The 18,983-nt window shown below is 46.9% G+C and overlaps 2 protein-coding genes across 4 annotated transcripts; one reads left to right on the top strand and one right to left on the bottom strand.

The window, feature by feature from the left end:
• Positions 1-96: 96 nt before the first annotated feature.
• On the bottom strand, positions 97-14,578 carry mis18bp1 (MIS18 binding protein 1). The gene is made up of 17 exons (XM_030356652.1): positions 13,415-14,578; positions 13,185-13,292; positions 12,740-12,961; positions 11,857-12,149; positions 11,635-11,723; positions 9,171-9,292; positions 8,972-9,053; positions 8,728-8,822; positions 7,620-7,789; positions 7,403-7,481; positions 6,460-7,327; positions 6,097-6,272; positions 3,763-3,896; positions 3,178-3,323; positions 2,747-2,834; positions 2,056-2,086; positions 97-533 (listed from the first exon to the last, which is right to left on the bottom strand). The coding sequence occupies exons 1-17, from the start codon at positions 14,127-14,129 to the stop codon at positions 430-432; spliced, it is 3,522 nt and encodes a 1,173-aa protein (XP_030212512.1). The 5' UTR covers positions 14,130-14,578; the 3' UTR covers positions 97-429.
• Positions 14,579-14,806: 228 nt separating this feature from the next.
• LOC115543981 (serine protease HTRA2, mitochondrial) lies at positions 14,807-18,841 on the top strand. 3 transcript variants are annotated; one of them, XM_030356707.1, is made up of 8 exons: positions 14,808-15,477; positions 15,678-15,882; positions 15,988-16,182; positions 16,454-16,486; positions 16,581-16,713; positions 16,946-17,015; positions 17,095-17,190; positions 17,767-18,841. In XM_030356707.1, exons 1-8 carry the CDS (start codon positions 15,026-15,028, stop codon positions 17,930-17,932), a joined length of 1,350 nt encoding a protein of 449 aa, XP_030212567.1. In that variant the 5' UTR covers positions 14,808-15,025; the 3' UTR covers positions 17,933-18,841. The 3 variants fall into 3 exon arrangements, with proteins under 3 accessions (XP_030212566.1, XP_030212567.1, XP_030212568.1); XM_030356708.1 differs by having other exon boundaries at positions 14,809-15,477; positions 16,605-16,713; XM_030356706.1 differs by having other exon boundaries at positions 14,807-15,477; positions 15,678-16,182; positions 16,605-16,713.
• The last annotated feature ends 142 nt before the right edge of the window (positions 18,842-18,983 follow it).

Below are 18,983 nucleotides of genomic sequence, written 5' to 3'. Positions count from 1 at the left end.
AGATATAAAAAGATAGATATATCACCGCTGGGTGGCAGTCGGTTAGTGTGAGCTAGGGTGAGAGTTCAAACTACTAAACGCATTTCAAACGATGAATAAAACTAAAAAACCAAACATGTTTATTCGTTTTTCATGATAACATTTTTTACAAAAGTTCAACTTGCGTCAACCGGAGAAAAAAAACAATTAAAACGTTTCTTTCAGAATGGATACAACTTTCAGGTTATCTGCAAACCTTAATAGCCAATGGCTAAAGGGCCGTTTGGTCCACTATTTAAAAAAGACAATATACAATTTTAATAAACAACCATTGAAAGTACTTCAAAGTCACTTGAATGCACACACAACTACTTCAAATACATTAGGAAGTAAAAGTAGTACATTCTGATTAAATAACTAAAAAATACTTTTCAGGCCCAGTACTTCGAATCAGTCGCTGTCTGAGAAATAATCATCCTGCTCTTCTCCACTGTCATCATCCTGGGCTCCTCGGTTGTCCGGGAACGTTTCCCATATTTCGAAGCTCGTGTCGTCTGAGAGAAACAAGGAAAAGATCCCTTCACACATGGCATTCAGAACATAATGAGTCGTTTCACATCAAGCAGATCTTAATCTAGTTGTAGATCTTATTAGAGAGATAGATCTTAATTTCCTGGTCACGCCCAGAAAGTGTGAGCTCACAACAGGAGCGTCGCTAGCAATTAACATTCAGGGCTGTAGCCCAGAAGTTAGAGTCCCTTTGAAATGGGGGTTTGGGGGTTTCTCCACCGAGAAAATTTGAAAATCAGGCTGATGAACATGAAAATGTAACGTAGTTTGAGAAGTAAAGGAAAGACCATTCGTCATATCTGACTCATGTCGGGGCAGGCCTATGAGTAGGTTCATGTTTACGTTAAGGATTGGAAAGTGCACCACATACACCAGCAGCCAAAATGAGACATTAGAAAAGCCTGTAGCCAAATAAACACTGCCATGAGCCTACCCGATGTCAAGTGGACCGGGTTGAATTCACTGCGGGTCTCCTGAATCTGTGCACACTAGAGCAGCACTAAACAGCAATATCGACACGATGCGCTATGCATAGAGAATCAAATTTGCAACAAATGATTCTAAATCTGCCCATAATTGTACACGTCAGAATTTTGCGGTTTTCACTGGCTACACTATTGCATCCGTCATTTGTCAAATTTACTGAACTTCAATAATTGTTCATAGTCAACTTATATAGTCCATTAATTTAAGCTCTCAACAGCATAACCATACAGCTTCGCCACATCGGCGGGAAAACATGGCACACGCAAAGTACATCCTTGGAATCAGCCGTTCAAAGCCAGTCCGCATGAATCGTATGACACCTGGATGGCAGGGGATGCGGACAAGGAATACACCGCAGGGGGGAGCATGAGAGCCCCAGCTTGCCGCATACTAGTAGCCTGGGTGCTTAAAGCGTGGAACAAGCTGGATACGGAGCGGGTGAAATACTCCTTAAAAGTTTGTGTGTTTGTGTGTCACTCTGTTTGAGCCTGTACGAGAGTTCAATGTTGTCATTAGCCGTTACGTCTTTCTGACCAATCGCAGTTCAAGGCCGACCGCTCAGTTACTCCCCTCTCGACAAAATCGAATTGGTGAAGACGTTGACAGATTGTATGTGTTGCGTGTGTTAAGTGAGTGAGAGGTTGCGGTTGCACTCTGGCTGCCGGAAGGCGCTGCAACGAAACATTAATAAACGCAATATTGTTATCCCGCAGTAATCAGCCCGGCGGCCCCGAAACGGTAGCGGCCCACAGGGAATTCTCCCAACTCTCCCGATTACCTGTGTGTGTGTGTGTGTGTGTGTGTGTGTGTGTGTGTGTGTGTGTGTGTGTGTGTGTGTGTGTGTGTGTGTGTGTGTGTGTGTGTGTGTGTGTGTGTGTGTTATTCAATATCCTGGTAAACATGTACAGTAATATTCATGCTGGTTTAAATAATACATTTGATAGTATTTCCCATCTTTGCTGAGCAAGAGTTTTGTTCGAAAGTTCAGTGATAGAAACAAATAATAGCCTGGGCTCATACCTCGCTTCACCGAAGGCTTGAGCGGGAACGTCTGCAGAAAAGAAAACAAGGGTGAGAAAATACAGCTTTAATGCTTTGGAGTCTGAAATCAATATGAAAATTCTGGCCTTCAGGCACTTATGTCGCGTTTCCACTGCAGGGTGCGGTACGTTTCGGTTCGCAAAGGTGCGGTATGGATTGCGTTACCACCGCCAAAAGTGGGCGTGACCCAGACTGAGCAGTACTCGTTTTGCCCTCGTCTTCAGTACTCCTCCGTTGGGGTACTGAGACGCCTGAAAGGGTGCCGGAAAATTCGAGCTATACCCCCTCCGTTGATTGGTCGACAGAATCGTCACTTCCGGGCGACGTGGGGATAAAAACAAACAAACAGTAGCCTCGAGGTATTATTCTTTACAATGAACAATGAACACGTAAAACGTGACATGTGGGCGAACAAGGAGGTGGAGACGTTCCTCTGCATTCTTGGGGAGGAAGACGTGTTTACGTAGCTGCCGCGGCGATCGACATCCGGCCTACCATAAAGCGTACTGTCGGCGGTGGAAACGCAACCTCGGAACTGAGCTGGGCTATACCGCCCCCTCCCTACCGGACTGAGGCGAACCGAACCGTGCCGCACCCTGCAGTGGAAACGCGGCATTAGTACATGATCTACCAGACTAGCAAGGTCAGACAGGGCCTTGGATACTTGTACCTTGGTTGGGGGGCTGAGTTTACAGGCGTTCACTTGACTTCTCTTCATTCTCTTCTGGAGTTGGTAGATGTAGTTGTCATCCTTTTTCCTACAGATCACAATAATAAGCCAGAGTTACCAGGAAATCTGATCAGCTGTCTGAGGAAGCCAGAGTTACCAGGATATAACTGCAAATAACCGAGAGGCTCAAGCTCTCTAGGAAACCAAACAATGCATTCTGTACAAAACACAACCAGATACCCACACAGTGAATTTAGACCAATGGTCTACCAAACCCTTGTGGACATTTTCATTTTGCAAGACAAGAAATAAATGAAAAAGCCAAAATAAAGGAAGTAGAAAGTTTTATGGTCCGATCAAAAATGTGTTTTGTCATTTATGATAGAACATAATATGAAATCACAATAATAAGAGAGAAGCCAGGTGGTTACCTGTTGACGGAGCGAATCATCCCAGGGCTGATGTGGAGACCAGAGGGGGTCTTCGCTGTGCAGTAACTGGACCCCCGAGGGGTGGTGGGCTCCAGGTCTGAGAGCACGAAGCCCTGCTCCATTCCACTTGGGCTCATCGAGGGCATCTGGGGAGCAGAACACACGTCAGGACACGCATCGCCTTCACCTGTCAGGCAGCATGTGGACCAGGTTACTGGTTAGATCCCCGGCTCCTCCTAGCAGAGTGTCGCCAAGAGACCTCACCCTGACTGCTCCCAACGAGCTAGCTGTGGCCTTGCAGGGTCAACGCCGCCGTCGGTTTGGGAATATGTGCATGAATGGATGTGATATTGGGAATGCTATATTGTAAAGCAATTTGAGTGGCCCCTGGTAAGAATGGCGCTTCATTAATGCAGTCCATATTCCATTTGTTCTGATGTAAAGGATTGAAGGGGCGTTCTAAAGGAAGAAGTTAGACACTTTTTACTAATTTGAGCATTCATTAGAAAGACCACACAATATTTTCTTTGTGCACTTTAACCATTCACAATGTGCTGGTGTTGGTATGGCCTTTGCGAGCCTCACCTGGAAACATTTTCCCTGCATGGCTGTGCTGCTGAAGACGTCGTCGTTGTCCTCTTTGGGCATGGCCTCCATGAACTGCCGCACCTGCTGCTTCCTCATCAGCGTGCCCACGCGGGCTGTGATGGCGGGAGGCGCTGGGGGGGCAGGACAAGGCATTAAAGGGACTCTTACCTTTGTTGCATTTTTACTTTTTTTGGATAAGGTTAAATTGGTATTAATAAGGTAATAACACTCTAATATGCAAGACAGACCAACCAGGAGTAAAAACAAACAATTATTTTACTCTCATAATATTTAGTGAAAACTTCAACCAATAAAATTCTTCGGACCAAATGACCTTATTGGCCGACAGACCTGTCTGTTTGCTGCATGGATATATAAGGTTTTCCGTCTGCTTCTTGTGGCGCATTCGGGCCCGCGTCATCAAGGCGCGTCCTCAACTAGAGGGTTTGTTTTGATTCCACGGCAGACAGTAGCGAGTAGCGACCGACGATGGCAGACCAAAGTGGTCCACGGCGTACTGAAACTGCACCATTCAGTCCGATTAGGGGACTCATCTCGGACTCAGACTCACAGAGTTACCCTCCTCTGGAGCCTCAGGAAGACCTCCAGACTGTTGGCCACCAACTGCACCATTCAGTCCGACAAGGGGACCCGATTCGGCCTCAGAAGCCAAGTGGTCCCGCTCCCCTGGATGATTCTCAGGACCTCCAGACCATTGGCAACCAACCGCACCACTCAGTCCGATTAGGGGACCCGTTTCGGACTCAGACGCGAAGTTGTCCCGCTACTCTGGAGCTCCGGGAAGACCTCCAGACCGTTGGCACCCAACCGCACCACTCAGTCCGATTACGGGACCCATTTCGGACTCAGACGCGACGTTGTCCCGCTACTCTGGAGCTACAGGAAGACCTCCAGACCGTTGGCACCCAACCGCACCATTCAGTCCGATTAGGGGACCCATTTCGGCCTCAGACGCTACGTTGTCCCGCTACTCTGTTTGTAATGCTCATACACCTTTCTTATACTCAGTGGGACCACTGTCCTTCAACATGGGGCCTCAAAACGGTATCACACGAAGCCCATAAAATTACAGTGAGCCACCTGCTAAATTTCTTGTTTACTAGACCCCTGGTAGATATTATGACCCCTGGGAGTCTAAACATAACCCATGGGAGTCTAAACATAACCCATGGGAGTCTAGAACTTTTGTACTGTAGCGACCCCTGGGACAGTTAAATAGTTTGTGTGTTATGTGTTACATTATATTTCGTTGTCCTCTATGCCAGTTGTTCTATGTGCATGTATTGTAATGTTCTTCTTGTCAATCAGCGTGGGGGCGAATCATTAGGTCAGCTGGGGGAGGGCCTTGGAAGAACAGGAGGGTGGGGGCCTGCACGCGAGTGAGACCGTGTTGGGGGTTGCCGGGGTAACCGGGGTTTGTTTTGTGTCGGTTTTCTGCCGTTGGTTACAATGTTACGGGTTTCAGTGACCTGGTTTTGGTTCATTAAAACTACCTTCAACTACTAATGACTCGACATCATTATGTCACCGGCGAGGTCGTTACAGTACTCTAAAAAATAACGCTTAGTTTTGTACTCTAAAAAATAACGCTTAGGGGGTGGGGCATTGGAGGAAGGCGGGATGATTTGAATGTGCTGTAATTCTCAAATGCAACAAAGGTGAGAGTCCCTTTAAGTCAATCCAAACGGGATGGTTTTAGAAGGACAATCATTGAAATGGGAAATGCACAAACCGAAGTAGATGAAAGAATTTATATACCGTTGTAGATATGTGTTTTAAATGAAAAGGCTGTGGACAAGCATTTTGACCTCTGATATTTTAAGTAAATAGAACAGAAACACAGCAAATATTGAAACAGTGCCTGCATAAATGGATATTGTGTTGAAGTTGAGAATTGTAAAACCTTGATTACTAGGGGTGGAACGATTCACCGATACCAATCAGTAAACTGTTGGATTAACACAGATGCGACTACATCGATACGCTGGCCCCTGAATCGATTTGAAAAAGACCAAGAATCATTCGATGCATCGATTTAAACGTTACGAATCAGTTGAGCGAAGCTTTAGCCTGATATCAAGACAGCACTGTCAACTCATTTCATTTAAAGGTTATTTTTTTCGAGTTGGTATCTGATTGGTTCGGAAAAGTTTTTTTTACGACGATGCGATTGGTGGAAAAAAATAATATTATTCGGGCGATCTGAATGGTTGTAAGAATTATTATTTTTTCGAGCAATCAGATTACAGTAGCTTTAAAAGAGCCTCATACACTCAGACTCCTAACCAGGCCATCATCTCCGTCCCCTACCTTGGTCCGCAGGGGGATCCATCTTCTTCCCAGAGACTCTGGCATTCTTACTGGAGGCCTTGACACTCTCCTGGAAGTTGTGCTGCGTTTGGCAGTCCTCTGGCGACCGCGTTCCCACCATCATGGCCACGTTCACCCAGTAGCGCCCCATGTGTTTGGGGAGGGACGCAATGGCACTGAACACGCAGAACGAAGACAGAGTGAGATGGGGATGAGTTCGATGTTCTGTTAAATTAAATGATGTTACCTTGTTCAAAGTGACTGTTTTTACTGTTGTATAGGATGCAGTGTATAGTATTAAGGATAATATTAAACTACTATTAATAATAAGGATAAATCACCCTCTGGTAACAGAACACCTACATTTTCAAATTCTTAAGCTCTGCTTCCGTCCAATCCACTTTCTCTTCCTGTAGAATGCCTCTCTTTGGTGCTGTACCACTGTCTCCTCTCTTACTGGGCTGGGCCGGAGAAGACACTGCTTTAGGGACTGTACCACTGTCTCCTCTCTTACTGGGCTGGGCCGGAGAAGACACTGCTTTAGGGACTGAACCACCGTCTCCTCTCTTACTGGGCTGGGCCGGAGAAAACACTGCTTTAGGTCGGCCTCCTCTCCTGCTGGGCTGGGCCGGAGAAGACAACGGGTCAGGCGCAATCTCTGGTGACCCTGCCCTTCCTTTGCCTTTGTCCGTTCTCGTCACAGTCTTTCCCATGTCCTTCCTCGGGAGTGTCAAGCTGCCTTCCATTGAGCTGAGAGACGTACTGGACAGAGAGTCGGAGAGAACACGTTGATACATGCCCTGACATCCTGCCTTCTTCCTCACTGGAATGTCTTCATCAGATGTCGATGCGGGGGAGCCGTGGGCCAACGTCGGTTTTTTGGATACCGGAATCTTCTGTTCCCTTGGTAACGCGATCCGACCCTCAGGAGCGTCGTTGTCGGAGCGTTGTCTGGGATCTGGACGGTGGGCCAATCGTCCAGCCTGCAGGACCAGACGCCGCTGCTCCGTCCCCCTCCTGGCTCTCGGCTCCTGCTCCTCTGGGCTGCTGCTGCCGGCGCCCTGGCCCCGGCCCTCCTCCTCCGGAGGAAACACAGAGGCCTCTGGCGATGCGTGGGTCTTTGCTCTGCGATTCGGACCCGCAGATTTCGCCTTCCTCCGCAGCACGGAAGGACCAGAGGACTGCCACTGGTCAACGAGCGGCCTGCCGGTCTCCTGGCTGGGCAGGGTGGCTGGGGACAGAGGAGCAGAGGATAAGTGCTGAACACGTAAATGGGAGGGGTGTGCGGATGGGGCCGCAGCTTTACCTTCTCTGCGGCGCTGGGGAAGTCCACCGTGTAGTTTGGGCGGCTCAGGTTCCAATATGGGGGGCAGTGTGAAAGATTTCTGAAGTTCAAAAAAATGTAAAGTAAGCGTCATGGACACCGGTCCAAGCCGTTTCAACTAGCCGGGTTGTGGGACTGAATTCAGAGTTCCTCCAGCGTTTAGAGCCGGGAGGCCCACGGGGACGGGGGGGACACGTACAGTCATGCACACAGTGTTCTCGTAATCCTCCATGATGGTGACGTTCATGGACTGGTCCAGGATCACCCTCCCTCCTTTCCAGAACTGCAGCGGCGGCTTGAGCAACCGGCCGCACCGAGACCTCTTCATGGCCAGACTGGACACACCAGAGGAGGGGGGAGGACAGGAGGCTGATGTGGAGGAAAAGTAGAGAAATACATGGGTCAACTAACGAGCCAAGTAGAGAAATACATGGGTCAACTAACTAGCCAAGTAGAGAAATACATGGGTCAACTAACGAGCCAAGTAGAGAAATACATGGGTCAACTAACTAGCCAAGTAGAGAAATACATGGGTCAACTAACGAGCCAAATAGAGACATACATGGGTCAACTAACTAGCCAAGTAGAGAAATACATGGGTCAACTAACGAGCCAAGTAGAGACATACATGGGTCAACTAACTAGCCAAGTAGAGAAATACATGGGTCAACTAGCCAAGCAGAGAAATACATGGGTCAACTAACGAGCCTAGTAGAGAAATACATGGGTCAACTAACGAGCCAAGTAGAGAAATACATGGGTCAACTAACTAGCCAAGTAGAGACATATATGGGTCAACTAACTAGCCAAGTAGAGAAATACATGGGTCAACTAACTAGCCAACTAGAGAAATACATGGGTCAACTAACTAGCCAAGTAGAGAAATACATGGGTCAACTAACTAGCCAACTAGAGAAATACATAGGGTCAACTAATTAGCCAAGAAGAGAAATACAGGGGTCAACTAATTAGCCAAGTAGAGAAATACATGGGTCAACTAATTAGCCAAGTAGAGAAATACATGGGTCAACTAACTAGCCAAGTAGAGACATATATGGGTCAACTAACTAGCCAAGTAGAGAAATACATGGGTCAACTAACTAGCCAAGTGCGGAACCTCATTGCCCGTCCAACAATTCATTGTTAGTCGGGCAATGAGTTTCTGCACTTGGCGAGTCAAGTGCAATTGGCTAAATATGCAATCCTCCACCCAAATACGCCATAACATTTAAAAAATCAGTGCAATGTATTTGGCAGGATTCAACTTACTAGGAGCCCATGGAGGAATTTGTGGAACTTCAACTTACGTGTGACGAAAGGTGTGGAGCTCTGCTTCTCAGCATTCTTTGTGGCCCCGGGGCCCTGGGGAAAGATGTCTGCGCTGCTACTCGCTGCATCTTTCCTGGGTTTTCAAGACGATAAAAACATGCTGATGAGTGGAACATCTTAAAAAGTGGACATTTTTAAAGTAGCCAAACAACGCACCGTACCGATGTATGTTTAACTGAGAGCTGCACACACAGATTTGCATACAGATTTTAATCCTCTTACTCTAAAAGGAAACGCTTAAAGTGCTTCTTCCAATCCGGAGGGAAACCGTGAACAAACTTCATCAACAGCCAGTTTGGAAATTCTGCAAAGGACAGAAAGAGTTTTATAGTTAAACACAAAACACTGGAGCTCCCCCCCCCCCCCCGATGTGAGATATAACCTTGTTGCACGTTATAAGTATCTTATGAGAATCTCTTACTGGAGGATTCATGCATGTTCATTGGGCCAATCAGAGTGTAGATCTTCCCCGAGAGTGTTCTGAGCACGTCCGCGGAGATCCTCTTCACGATGATGGTACTGTGCCACGGAGTGTTGTCTGACCTGGGAGGGGAACACGGGTCAGACCGATCCATAGTAGTCCCAGCACCCAGCCCCACACTGTAGTCCCAGCACCCAGCCCCACACTGTAGTCCCAGCACCCAGCCCCACACTGTAGTCCCAGCACCCAGCCCCACACTGTAGTCCCAGCACCCAGGCCCACACTGTAGTCCCAGCACCCAGCCCCACACTGTAGTCCCAGCACCCAGGCCCACACTGTAGTCCCAGCACCCAGCCCCACACTGTAGTCCCAGCACCCAGCCCCACACTGTAGTCCCAGCACCCAGGCCCACACTGTAGTCCCAGCACCCAGCCCCACACTGTAGTCCCAGCACCACACTGTAGTCCCAGCACCCAGCCCCAGACTGTAGTCCCAGCACCCAGCCCCACACTGTAGTCCCAGCACCACACTGTAGTCCCAGCACCCAGCCCCACACTGTAGTCCCAGCACCCAGCCCCACACTGTAGTCCCAGCACCCAGCCCCACACTGTAGTCCCAGCACCCAGCCCCACACTGTAGTCCCAGCACCACACTGTAGTCCCAGCACCCAGCCCCACACTGTAGTCCCAGCCCCACACTGTAGTCCCAGCCCCACACTGTAGTCCCAGCACCCAGCCCCACACTGTAGTCCCAGCACCCAGCCCCACACTGTAGTCCCAGCACCCAGTCCCCGGCGGAAGTCCCAGCACCCAGTCCCACACTGAAGTCCCAGCACCCAGCCCCACACTGAAGTCCCAGCACCCAGCCCCACACTGTAGTCCCAGCACCCAGCCCCACACTGTAGTCCCAGCACCCAGCCCCACACTGTAGTCCCAGCACCCAGTCCCACACTGTAGTCCCAGCACCCAGTCCCACACTGTAGTCCCAGCACCCAGCCCCACACTGTAGTCCCAGCACCCAGCCCCACACTGTAGACCCAGCACCAAGTCACACACTATATACCCAGCTCCCAATCCCAAACTGTAGACCCAGCAACACACTATAGACCTAGCACCCAGTCACACACTGGGGTCACACACTGGGGTCACACAATGCAAACCCACAAACCCAATCATAATGCTGTGCAGGGGATGGGGAACATATCGAGAGCTTCTTCTTCTGGGACATGTTCCTCGTCCCAGATGGGGAACATGCGCTTACTAGGCAGACGAAACACATTCTCATCTGGGACGTAGAATGTGCCGTAACTAGTAGGGGTGGGAATTTCTTGGCACCTCACGATTCGATTCCGATTATTCCAATTTTTTTTCCAATAAATTCCGACATTTATATGCGTGATTTTCAAAAAATATATATATACATCTGAGTTTGCTAATCACTTCCTTCTTTTGTGATGATCATTAAAGACATCAACAGATGAATTATCTTATCTAATATTTTATTAGAGAGAAATCTTTTGTCACAACTATGACTTTCTATGAACAATGCAATAATCAATGCAGCATGCATTACAACACAATATTGACACAGTATGTAAAAAATAAGTTTCCGTTATTTTTTTCTTTCTAATCTTTCTTTTCTATGTCATTAAAGAAAAGGCTGCTCTTGAATTAGAAGGAGTTCTTGTGTCTCTGAGTTTGCGTGCATGCGATGCGTAGGCTGAATCGCAATCTTGTCAAGACAAATCAGATTGGCCAATACACACTGAAGATAAATTAAATAAATTAAAAATTACTAAATTGATCCCTCTCTGGCGAACAGAATTTTGCAGCAGTCGAACAAATGAAAAAAAAAAAAAATATATATATATATATATATATATATATATATATATATATAATTCCCATTATTAATATATCTGCATCGAGATGAAAATGTTCGAGAGAGAATCGTGATGCATCGAAGAATCGATTATTTTTCCCAAACCTAGTTACTAGGCAAACAAAACTCATCCTTGTCTGGGACGGGAACAAGCTGTTACTAGTCAGACGAAACACATCCTCATCTGGGACGGGGAACATACTGTTACTAGGCAGACAGACGAAACACATACTTGTCCATCAGCGTGTTACCCAGCTTGGCAACCGTTGTAAGTGGTGAAGTATTGATGAGGGTGATGACTCAATTGACGCTGAGAGGTCAGGGTTGAATCCCACATTTCCATAGCCTAACCCCTATCTGCCTGGTCTTAACTGAATCTACCTGCATTCACTGCAAGTTGCTTTTGACAAAGGTCAAATGACTAAAAGGGGATAAGGGATATGCTAGCCCGGTGTAAAACCAGCATCGGAGACGCTAAGGGCAGCATGCAGTCAACTACACTGTAAGTCATGTGTGACAGAGGACACCCAGTGGAGCACTCCGAGAGCACTCAGGAGCACCCAGTGTGTCCTGAGTAACTTACGTTCGGATTCCGTCCACATAGAGACCTTCCCTGTTATACTTGATGGTCCACTTTGCAAGTTCACATCCACTTCCCTTCTGAACAAGGATCTGAATAAGTGAAGGAAGGATACAATTACCACACAGTTGATGGTTGAGATACTAATACGTTTGAGAAAAACAGTTGTATTTAACCTCCCCTTAAAACTAGGGCATAGAAAAACTGCTGAAGAACCCGTGGTACCTGTTTAGGCTGGATTGGCTCCAAGGGCGCCGGCTTCCGCTTCCTGATGGGGTTGTTTATTTGGGGGATTGACACACACGGGGACTGATTGATAAGTGTGTCTTCTGCCAGAACCAACAGAGATGTGCGGGCTGGGATGGGCGAGTCATCTTTTCGACAGCTCTCAAACGTTGCTGCTGATTGGAAGCAATTATCTTTCCTTTCCAGAAGACGATCCATGTTTGTCCCGTACTCAGCTTCTACCCGTTTCAGATCTGGAGAGGCAGGCCTCTTCCAAGACTGAACTCTGTGCCCTAAACCCCAAGAAAGGAAACAGTGATTGAGCAGAGGTTCTTGAACTTCTTGAAACAAGACCCACATGTGGAGATGACTTTAGCGACCCATGAGCCTTTGTGCAGCAGAATAACAATTCACTTCTAGGAATGCAGCGATTCCTCGGTTCAACGATCAATCGCGCTATTAAAACGTCACTGTTCGGCCATGGCTACAGCGAGTAGCCATGGCCTCACTCTTAAAAGAAAAAAAAACATTTTAGTAAGTTTGGTTTCAGAACCGAATTGGGCTATAAATGAACATACAGGCCTGATCTAGGGAGCCCAGATCTATGAGGCTGCGATGTGGTTTTACATTGAATATTTGGCCAATGCAGAGGCTGCCCCCTCCTGTTCACTTCTATCCCACCTGCCTCCCTGGTGCTGCTTCCGACATAGTCTGCCTCCTGGGGCAGCAGCCTCTTCCTCTCCTGCATGTGTATCTTGGCAGGAGCAACCAGGTTCTCCTGGTTCTCTTGATCTCCTTTTTTAAAGAACTGCCATTTCAAATGATAAGACAGAAATCCATCGACCGGACGAGAAAGAAACACTAAATACAATGCAAATCGTACTTCTCTTTGACACAAGGGCCTTTTCAGAGTCATGAAGCCACAGGTTGTTGAGAACCATGGGACAGCGAGCTGGAGGTGAAAGGTCATCGTTAACATCGTTCCCCACTGGGCTGTTTGTGGGCTCGTCGATGCTGCGGAGGTCACTCTCCGAAGGCTCGGCTGGAGAAAAATGTTGTGATTCATCATCCGATAGCTCCATGCGGACGTCCTTCTTCCCATGAGCTACAGCAACAAGATAAAGCAGGTAGACAAATTGGCATGAAAGTTTACTGGGAGCACATTCGCCACTACCCATCATCTGAGGGCCCCCATTAAGGCTCCCCTGACCAAGAATCATCAAATGATTCACTGTCTGACATCAAACCACAAACTTTTATAAACATTTTAGAAACATGGTATTAGAGGTATTATCTTCCAGGTCAGTACTGGTTTGCAGCCGCCTCACCTGTTTTCTGTGGGAAAAGAAAAGCCTTCTTTCTTTCGGATCTCTTGAAGTAAGCAAACATCTTTGCAGGGGAATTCAATGGACATCTTTCCAGGCACACCATAGCCTCTGTTCAAACATCAGTGTAATCAGCCAAGACAGAAACTGTAGCATGGTACTGCTGTCATAGGGCAATAATCAATGATTTCAGAAAGAGTGCAGTTTAACGTTTTTTTTCACAGAACCTTTACCTATGATAGGTCTTCCGCCACTTTCGTAATGGATCAATTGTTGTGGTTGCCCTATTGCTGGAGTTCTGAAAACGTTTTTGGATGATCTTAACGTCATGGACTTGTGAGACAGCGGTACTTGTTGTGTCACCTGACCAGGGTTTTTTACTGGGGTATACTCATTCCTCTTAATCAACCCGTGTCGTGTGTCCCTAATTGGGGACGGCACTCTGTACTTGGTGCAGTGGAGGAAGGACTTGGTCGGTTTATGCTGAGGGGACTTTGTTGGGTAGATGATCATGGCTTCTGCACCAATAGGATCGAAGGTACTGGTCTCGTTTGTCATCAACTTCGCCTCCTGCGTGTTCGCTGCTCCTTCACTCGTCGTCGGAAGAACCGATCCATCTTTCTCATATGTTTTCATCCCGCCAGTGTTCCTACCAACACTGGCTTTCAGTTTCGAGAAAACTTTCGCAGGAGACTGAAATGGTGATCTCGGGCGAACGTGCGACTTCATCCGTTTCGAGGTGGGGAAAAGGTCTTGATCCCATCCTGTGACCGAACCATCATACATACTCGACTGCAAGAGACTGGGAGACGCGTGTACGTCATCGATGGCCGTGGAGTGGAGCTCGCGGCGTTGCGGGTGCGTGTGGAGCCTCCGGTCCCGACCGTCTCTCTGCTGCTGAAAGCAATATCGGCCGGCTTCGGTTATTGTCGAGTTAAACGTCGACATGTCTTTGCATACGGTTTTGATTATTGACACATTTTCTGAATAGCGTTTATCAGTTCCGAGGTATCTTCTAAAGCCACTGGTGCGTTATTGGTTTAGCTCGAGATGAAGTCCGTGTTCCGCTACTCCTCACGAGATGGACCTGCGTCAACGTTTCTGGTCCAACTTTTGAGTCCAGCTCCCTGCGTCGATGATGTTAGCAAATAGTTTATTTATCTCACTATGAATTAACAAATCCCTATTAAAGTAATCTCCGGTTACCTGACTGCTAAACTCGCCAATAACTTTCAAATTTTAGCCGCTCGAATTATCTACGTCACGTCCGTAAACACATCCGCTGTGACGTCAGGCGTGTATGTTCACAATCAAACCGAGCTCAAAATAAATGATAAAGTAACGTTTATTTTTAGGAGGAGCATGTTTTTTAGGAAGAGTTTTCAGTTTCTCAGCAGCTGGTTTAATTTTTTTGGTGCTATTTGTGTGTCATTATTTATAAAAAATAAAGAAATAAACTATTACCATTGTTTCGTGAACTCTGAAACAATATTTGGAAGAATTCATTCAGATTTTTACGATCAATAGTCGAATTGAGGCTGGTATTTTCGTGTCAAAGCTGTTCACCGTTTTATTAATTATATTTGCAAAGCCGTGGATAAACATTATGCTCCTGAATGTGCCTCATTACGGTGCCATATTGCGCATGCGTGTCACACATGTCAAGGGAGCAGATTCGTACTTTGTCGGTTACTCATGGTTTACAGTTATTCTACAAACTACAAGGAAGTACGCTGAGACGGTTTGGTTCTGTGGTTGCACCTTTACTACCTCGCGGTTTAATCCGGTTCGATTAATATTCGGTTAATTAACCTGGAGAAATCTGCTCAGGGTCGGGATGTAATATGGCATCACGCGCTGTCAATCGTTTTGTTTTCTTGGTAAGCAATAAATGTGGATCCCCCTTGCAAACTGAAAGAACTATGTCCAGTGTGTCTAGTTTAATATTTGATAGAGTACATGCAGGAAGTGACATAAGGCATGTTCTGGATACGAGACGCCCGACCAGGACTACAGGAAGTGGTCGCGACGCTCCTGGGGGGCGAAGCGTTCGAACCTCGGTCGCCGCCGGTTTGGGACTTGGTTTGGGACTCGGTTTAGCCGGACTTTGGGACTCGGGGGAGGGGGTGGACGACGGGACAGTATCTCTCTCCGGCTCCATTCTCGGACCAGTCCTTCGATCTGCCTGGTGCGCCTCCCCGTACAAACCGGATAGCCCCCGGTACAAGTACAACTTCATTGCTGACGTAGTAGAGAAGTCGACTCCAGCTGTGGTGTACATTGAAATTGTCGGCAGGTAAGTTGGCATCCGAACATCTTCATATTTAATAGTCATGTGTTATGTGCTTTTTCCAAATTCCAATGTATTGATATGTGTGATGCGTTGCTTGAGAGAAAACACGCTCGTCGCTTTTTGGTTTCAGGATGGATGACCTTGTTTCAGGGTGATGTTTATCTTCAGACGTAAGGTGTTTTACCGTCCATTTTTTTGTATAGGCACCCATTTTCCGGGAGAGAGGTCCCTGTGTCGAATGGTTCGGGCTTCATCATCACCAGTGACGGTCTCATCGTCACCAATGCCCATGTTGTCGCCAACAAGAGAGGCGTGCGTGTCAAGCTGACCAACGGAGAAACGTACAACGCCACCGTGCAGGATGTCGACCAAGTGGCTGACATTGCCACCATTAAAATCAATGCGAAGGTGAACAACCACAACGCTTTTCAAATCTGTTACGCATTTCCAAGGCTGCTGATCTCATATAACATAGGTACATACTCACATTGTCCCTCCCACTTTTGGCTCCAGCATCCTTTGCCCACCCTACCCTTCGGACGCTCCTCGGATGTCCGCCAGGGAGAGTTTGTTGTCGCCATGGGCAGCCCGTTCGCCCTGCGCAACACGATCACATCGGGCATCGTGAGCTCTGCCCAGAGAGGCAGTAAGGAGCTGGGCCTTTCCAACTCCAACATGGACTACATCCAGACGGATGCGGCCATTGATGTAAGTCGTATGACGGGTATATTGGGGTGTGAAGCAGAGTTACAGTGGCCCGAAGGTGTAAGTCATGACGTTAAACTGTCCCGATTGGCTGCGCTAATTTGGTTCAGAGGTCAACCGTGTTTGTTTACAGTCAAGGGTTCAATGCAGTTGGAGCCCCATGCTGTGTGGTGATGCGGGGTCTGACACCCGGTGCTGCGTGCGTTTGATTGTGAATATGTTTTTGCGTATTCGTCGGTTTATAGTAAGCATTCAACCGATTTGTGTTTTGCAGTTTGGGAACTCAGGAGGCCCCCTCATTAACCTGGTGAGTGACATATCAAAGCATCACATACCAAAGAAAAGCTATCGAGTTAACTACAGAAGTATATTAGGTCTTTCCCAACATATTTACGTTTAAGATACTTTTGTATGGTCTGGACCAGGACGGGGAGGTGATTGGGATAAACACCATGAAGGTCACTCCTGGGATCTCCTTCGCCATCCCCTCTGACCACGTCAAGCTGTTCCTGGACAAATCGGCAGAGCAGAAGAGTGAGTTGATGGAGTACTCAAGGATGTAAAAGAATGTCACTTTGTTTGTGTGCCGTCTATGTATGATGACGTTAGCCACTAGCAGTTCCTCTTCCATAGGAAGGTCACAGCATGTTTTCTTTGATGAGGAAAAAAAAAAACGGTCTGTTAATAAGACTCTCATAACACCCATAAAGTTTATAACTATAATCCCATTTTATACAGAATCTAACTTTGTTGTTGTACCTGCCAGGATCGAAGTTCGGCCAATCAGACAGCAGGCGGAAGTATATTGGAGTGATGATGCTGACCCTGATACCAAGGTAATACTTCAAGCCATCGTGGCCGAAGGGATGTGTTCACACTGCTGTTTTGTGTCATCTGGTCTCTTTGCTTGTGCAGTATCATTGCGGAGTTAAAGCTGCGAGATTCCCTCTTCCCAGAAGTCACTCATGGAATCCTGATCCACAGGGTCATCACGGGCTCACCAGCAAACAAGTAAGCATGGCGTCACAATTCACTGGTCGCACTTTAATAAACAGATCCAACAGTGATAGACATCAAGAGTTTGCCTTCCCAGAGGAACTTGTCCATACAGATGAAAAGTTAAACTAAGCACTTATTGTATGCTGTACCTCCTTGCACTTAAAAATAGTACTTAGTATTATGTAGCACCTTATCCTAGCCATCTTTGTAGTACACAGGGAATGTGATAACCTAGCAATTGTTAGTGCTCGTCACTTGGTTCTAGGAACAACCTTACTGTACAGACAGCAATATTTTGTTTCTTCTGACAAATGTACTCATTCTAAGTCGCTTTGGATAAAAGCGTCTGCTAAATGTAAATGTCAACCGTGCTAGATCTTACCCCCTAAATAGTAACAGCTTATTAAAGGAAGTTATTTAGTAGGAGACCCCGACTTAAATGGAAACAAATGGGCCACAAATGTTTTGTAATGACATTTGACAATGCAGACCCGCAAATTGTCCGGCTTTTTGTAACCAACTTGAGGAATGTATTCAACCCACCCATGGTCCACGTCCAGGCTACCGTATAATAGTATTTTCTCTCAGAGCCGGCATGCAGCCGGGGGACGTGGTGGTCGAGATCGACGGCACTAAAGTGAACACCTCAGAGGAGATCTACCAGGCGGTGCGCAGCCGCAACACCATCTCCATGCTGGTCCAGCGGGGACAGGAGCAGCTGAGGATGCAGATAACACCCGAGTATGCAGAGTGACCGCTGAGAGCTTTCACTCCTCTCCTAACCGGGGGGGGGGGGGGGGGGGCAGGAGGGGAGTGATCATTACGAGCGTTCACTCCTCTCCTGCCCGAGTAGGGGCGGGAGGACCGAAGGACGAGGTCTGAACTCGTGACTCGACGGACAGATTCCTCCCAGACCGGAGCCATCGGACACCCGTCACAACTCAAGAACACAAGTTGTTTTTTTAAATGTTTTGAAGTGAAAACATTTTTGTTATTGTTGTTGGCAATCATTCTGTATCATTTCCACTTGAGTCGAGGGCACCATTGGGAAGCTGTAGGATGTATGCCTACCTTGTTGTTCATGGTAATAATACTGTACAGATATGTCATACCAATCAAAGTGCAAGACAGTATATATTTTCGACAAAGCAATTTAATGTTAGACACTAGCAAGAAACAGGACAGACCCACACTGCAGATTGAACTAACGGTATAAACTACTCAGATTGAGTGGACGAGTTGGAGAAGCCACAAATGCTACTGAGACCATGATCCCACGTTTCAAATAAATGAACATTTACAAACATAGCGTCCTTTAAATGACTGGAGCGATGGTGCGTTCAGACCGAATGGGAAGAACCGTCCTGAGGACTGAGAACTCGGATGGCCGGCTGACAAGTCATGGCCTCCTTAAATGGATGAGAATCAGCAGTTTAAAGCTCCATCTTACTCTTAACATTTCTATTGTTTCTTTAACTCGCAAAAATTACCAAATTACAGATTTATTCATTTCAAAGTAAAAACAGATTATTTTCTTGACCAAAATAATCGCAGACCGTACATGATTGAAAAATGAAGCGCCCCTCATCTAAATTTCGAGCGACTGCCCAAATGCGGAAATTTTACTTTTTTTCCTGGCTATGCACAGTAATACACACTTACAGTAAAGAAATAAAGTGACAGAACTGAACATCTACACAAACGTGTTTGCTTCAGACACAGATAAACATTTATGGTATACAACGTTCAATATGCTCATACTGGGGGACCAAAGACATTCGGTTAAGGTGTGTATATATATATAT

The sequence above is a fragment of the Gadus morhua genome, chromosome 5 (assembly GCF_902167405.1).
Source record: "Gadus morhua chromosome 5, gadMor3.0, whole genome shotgun sequence".
Taxonomy (NCBI): domain Eukaryota; kingdom Metazoa; phylum Chordata; class Actinopteri; order Gadiformes; family Gadidae; genus Gadus; species Gadus morhua.
The sequence above is the reverse complement of the archived record's forward strand: the minus strand, read 5'-3'. Positions and strand labels throughout refer to the sequence as shown.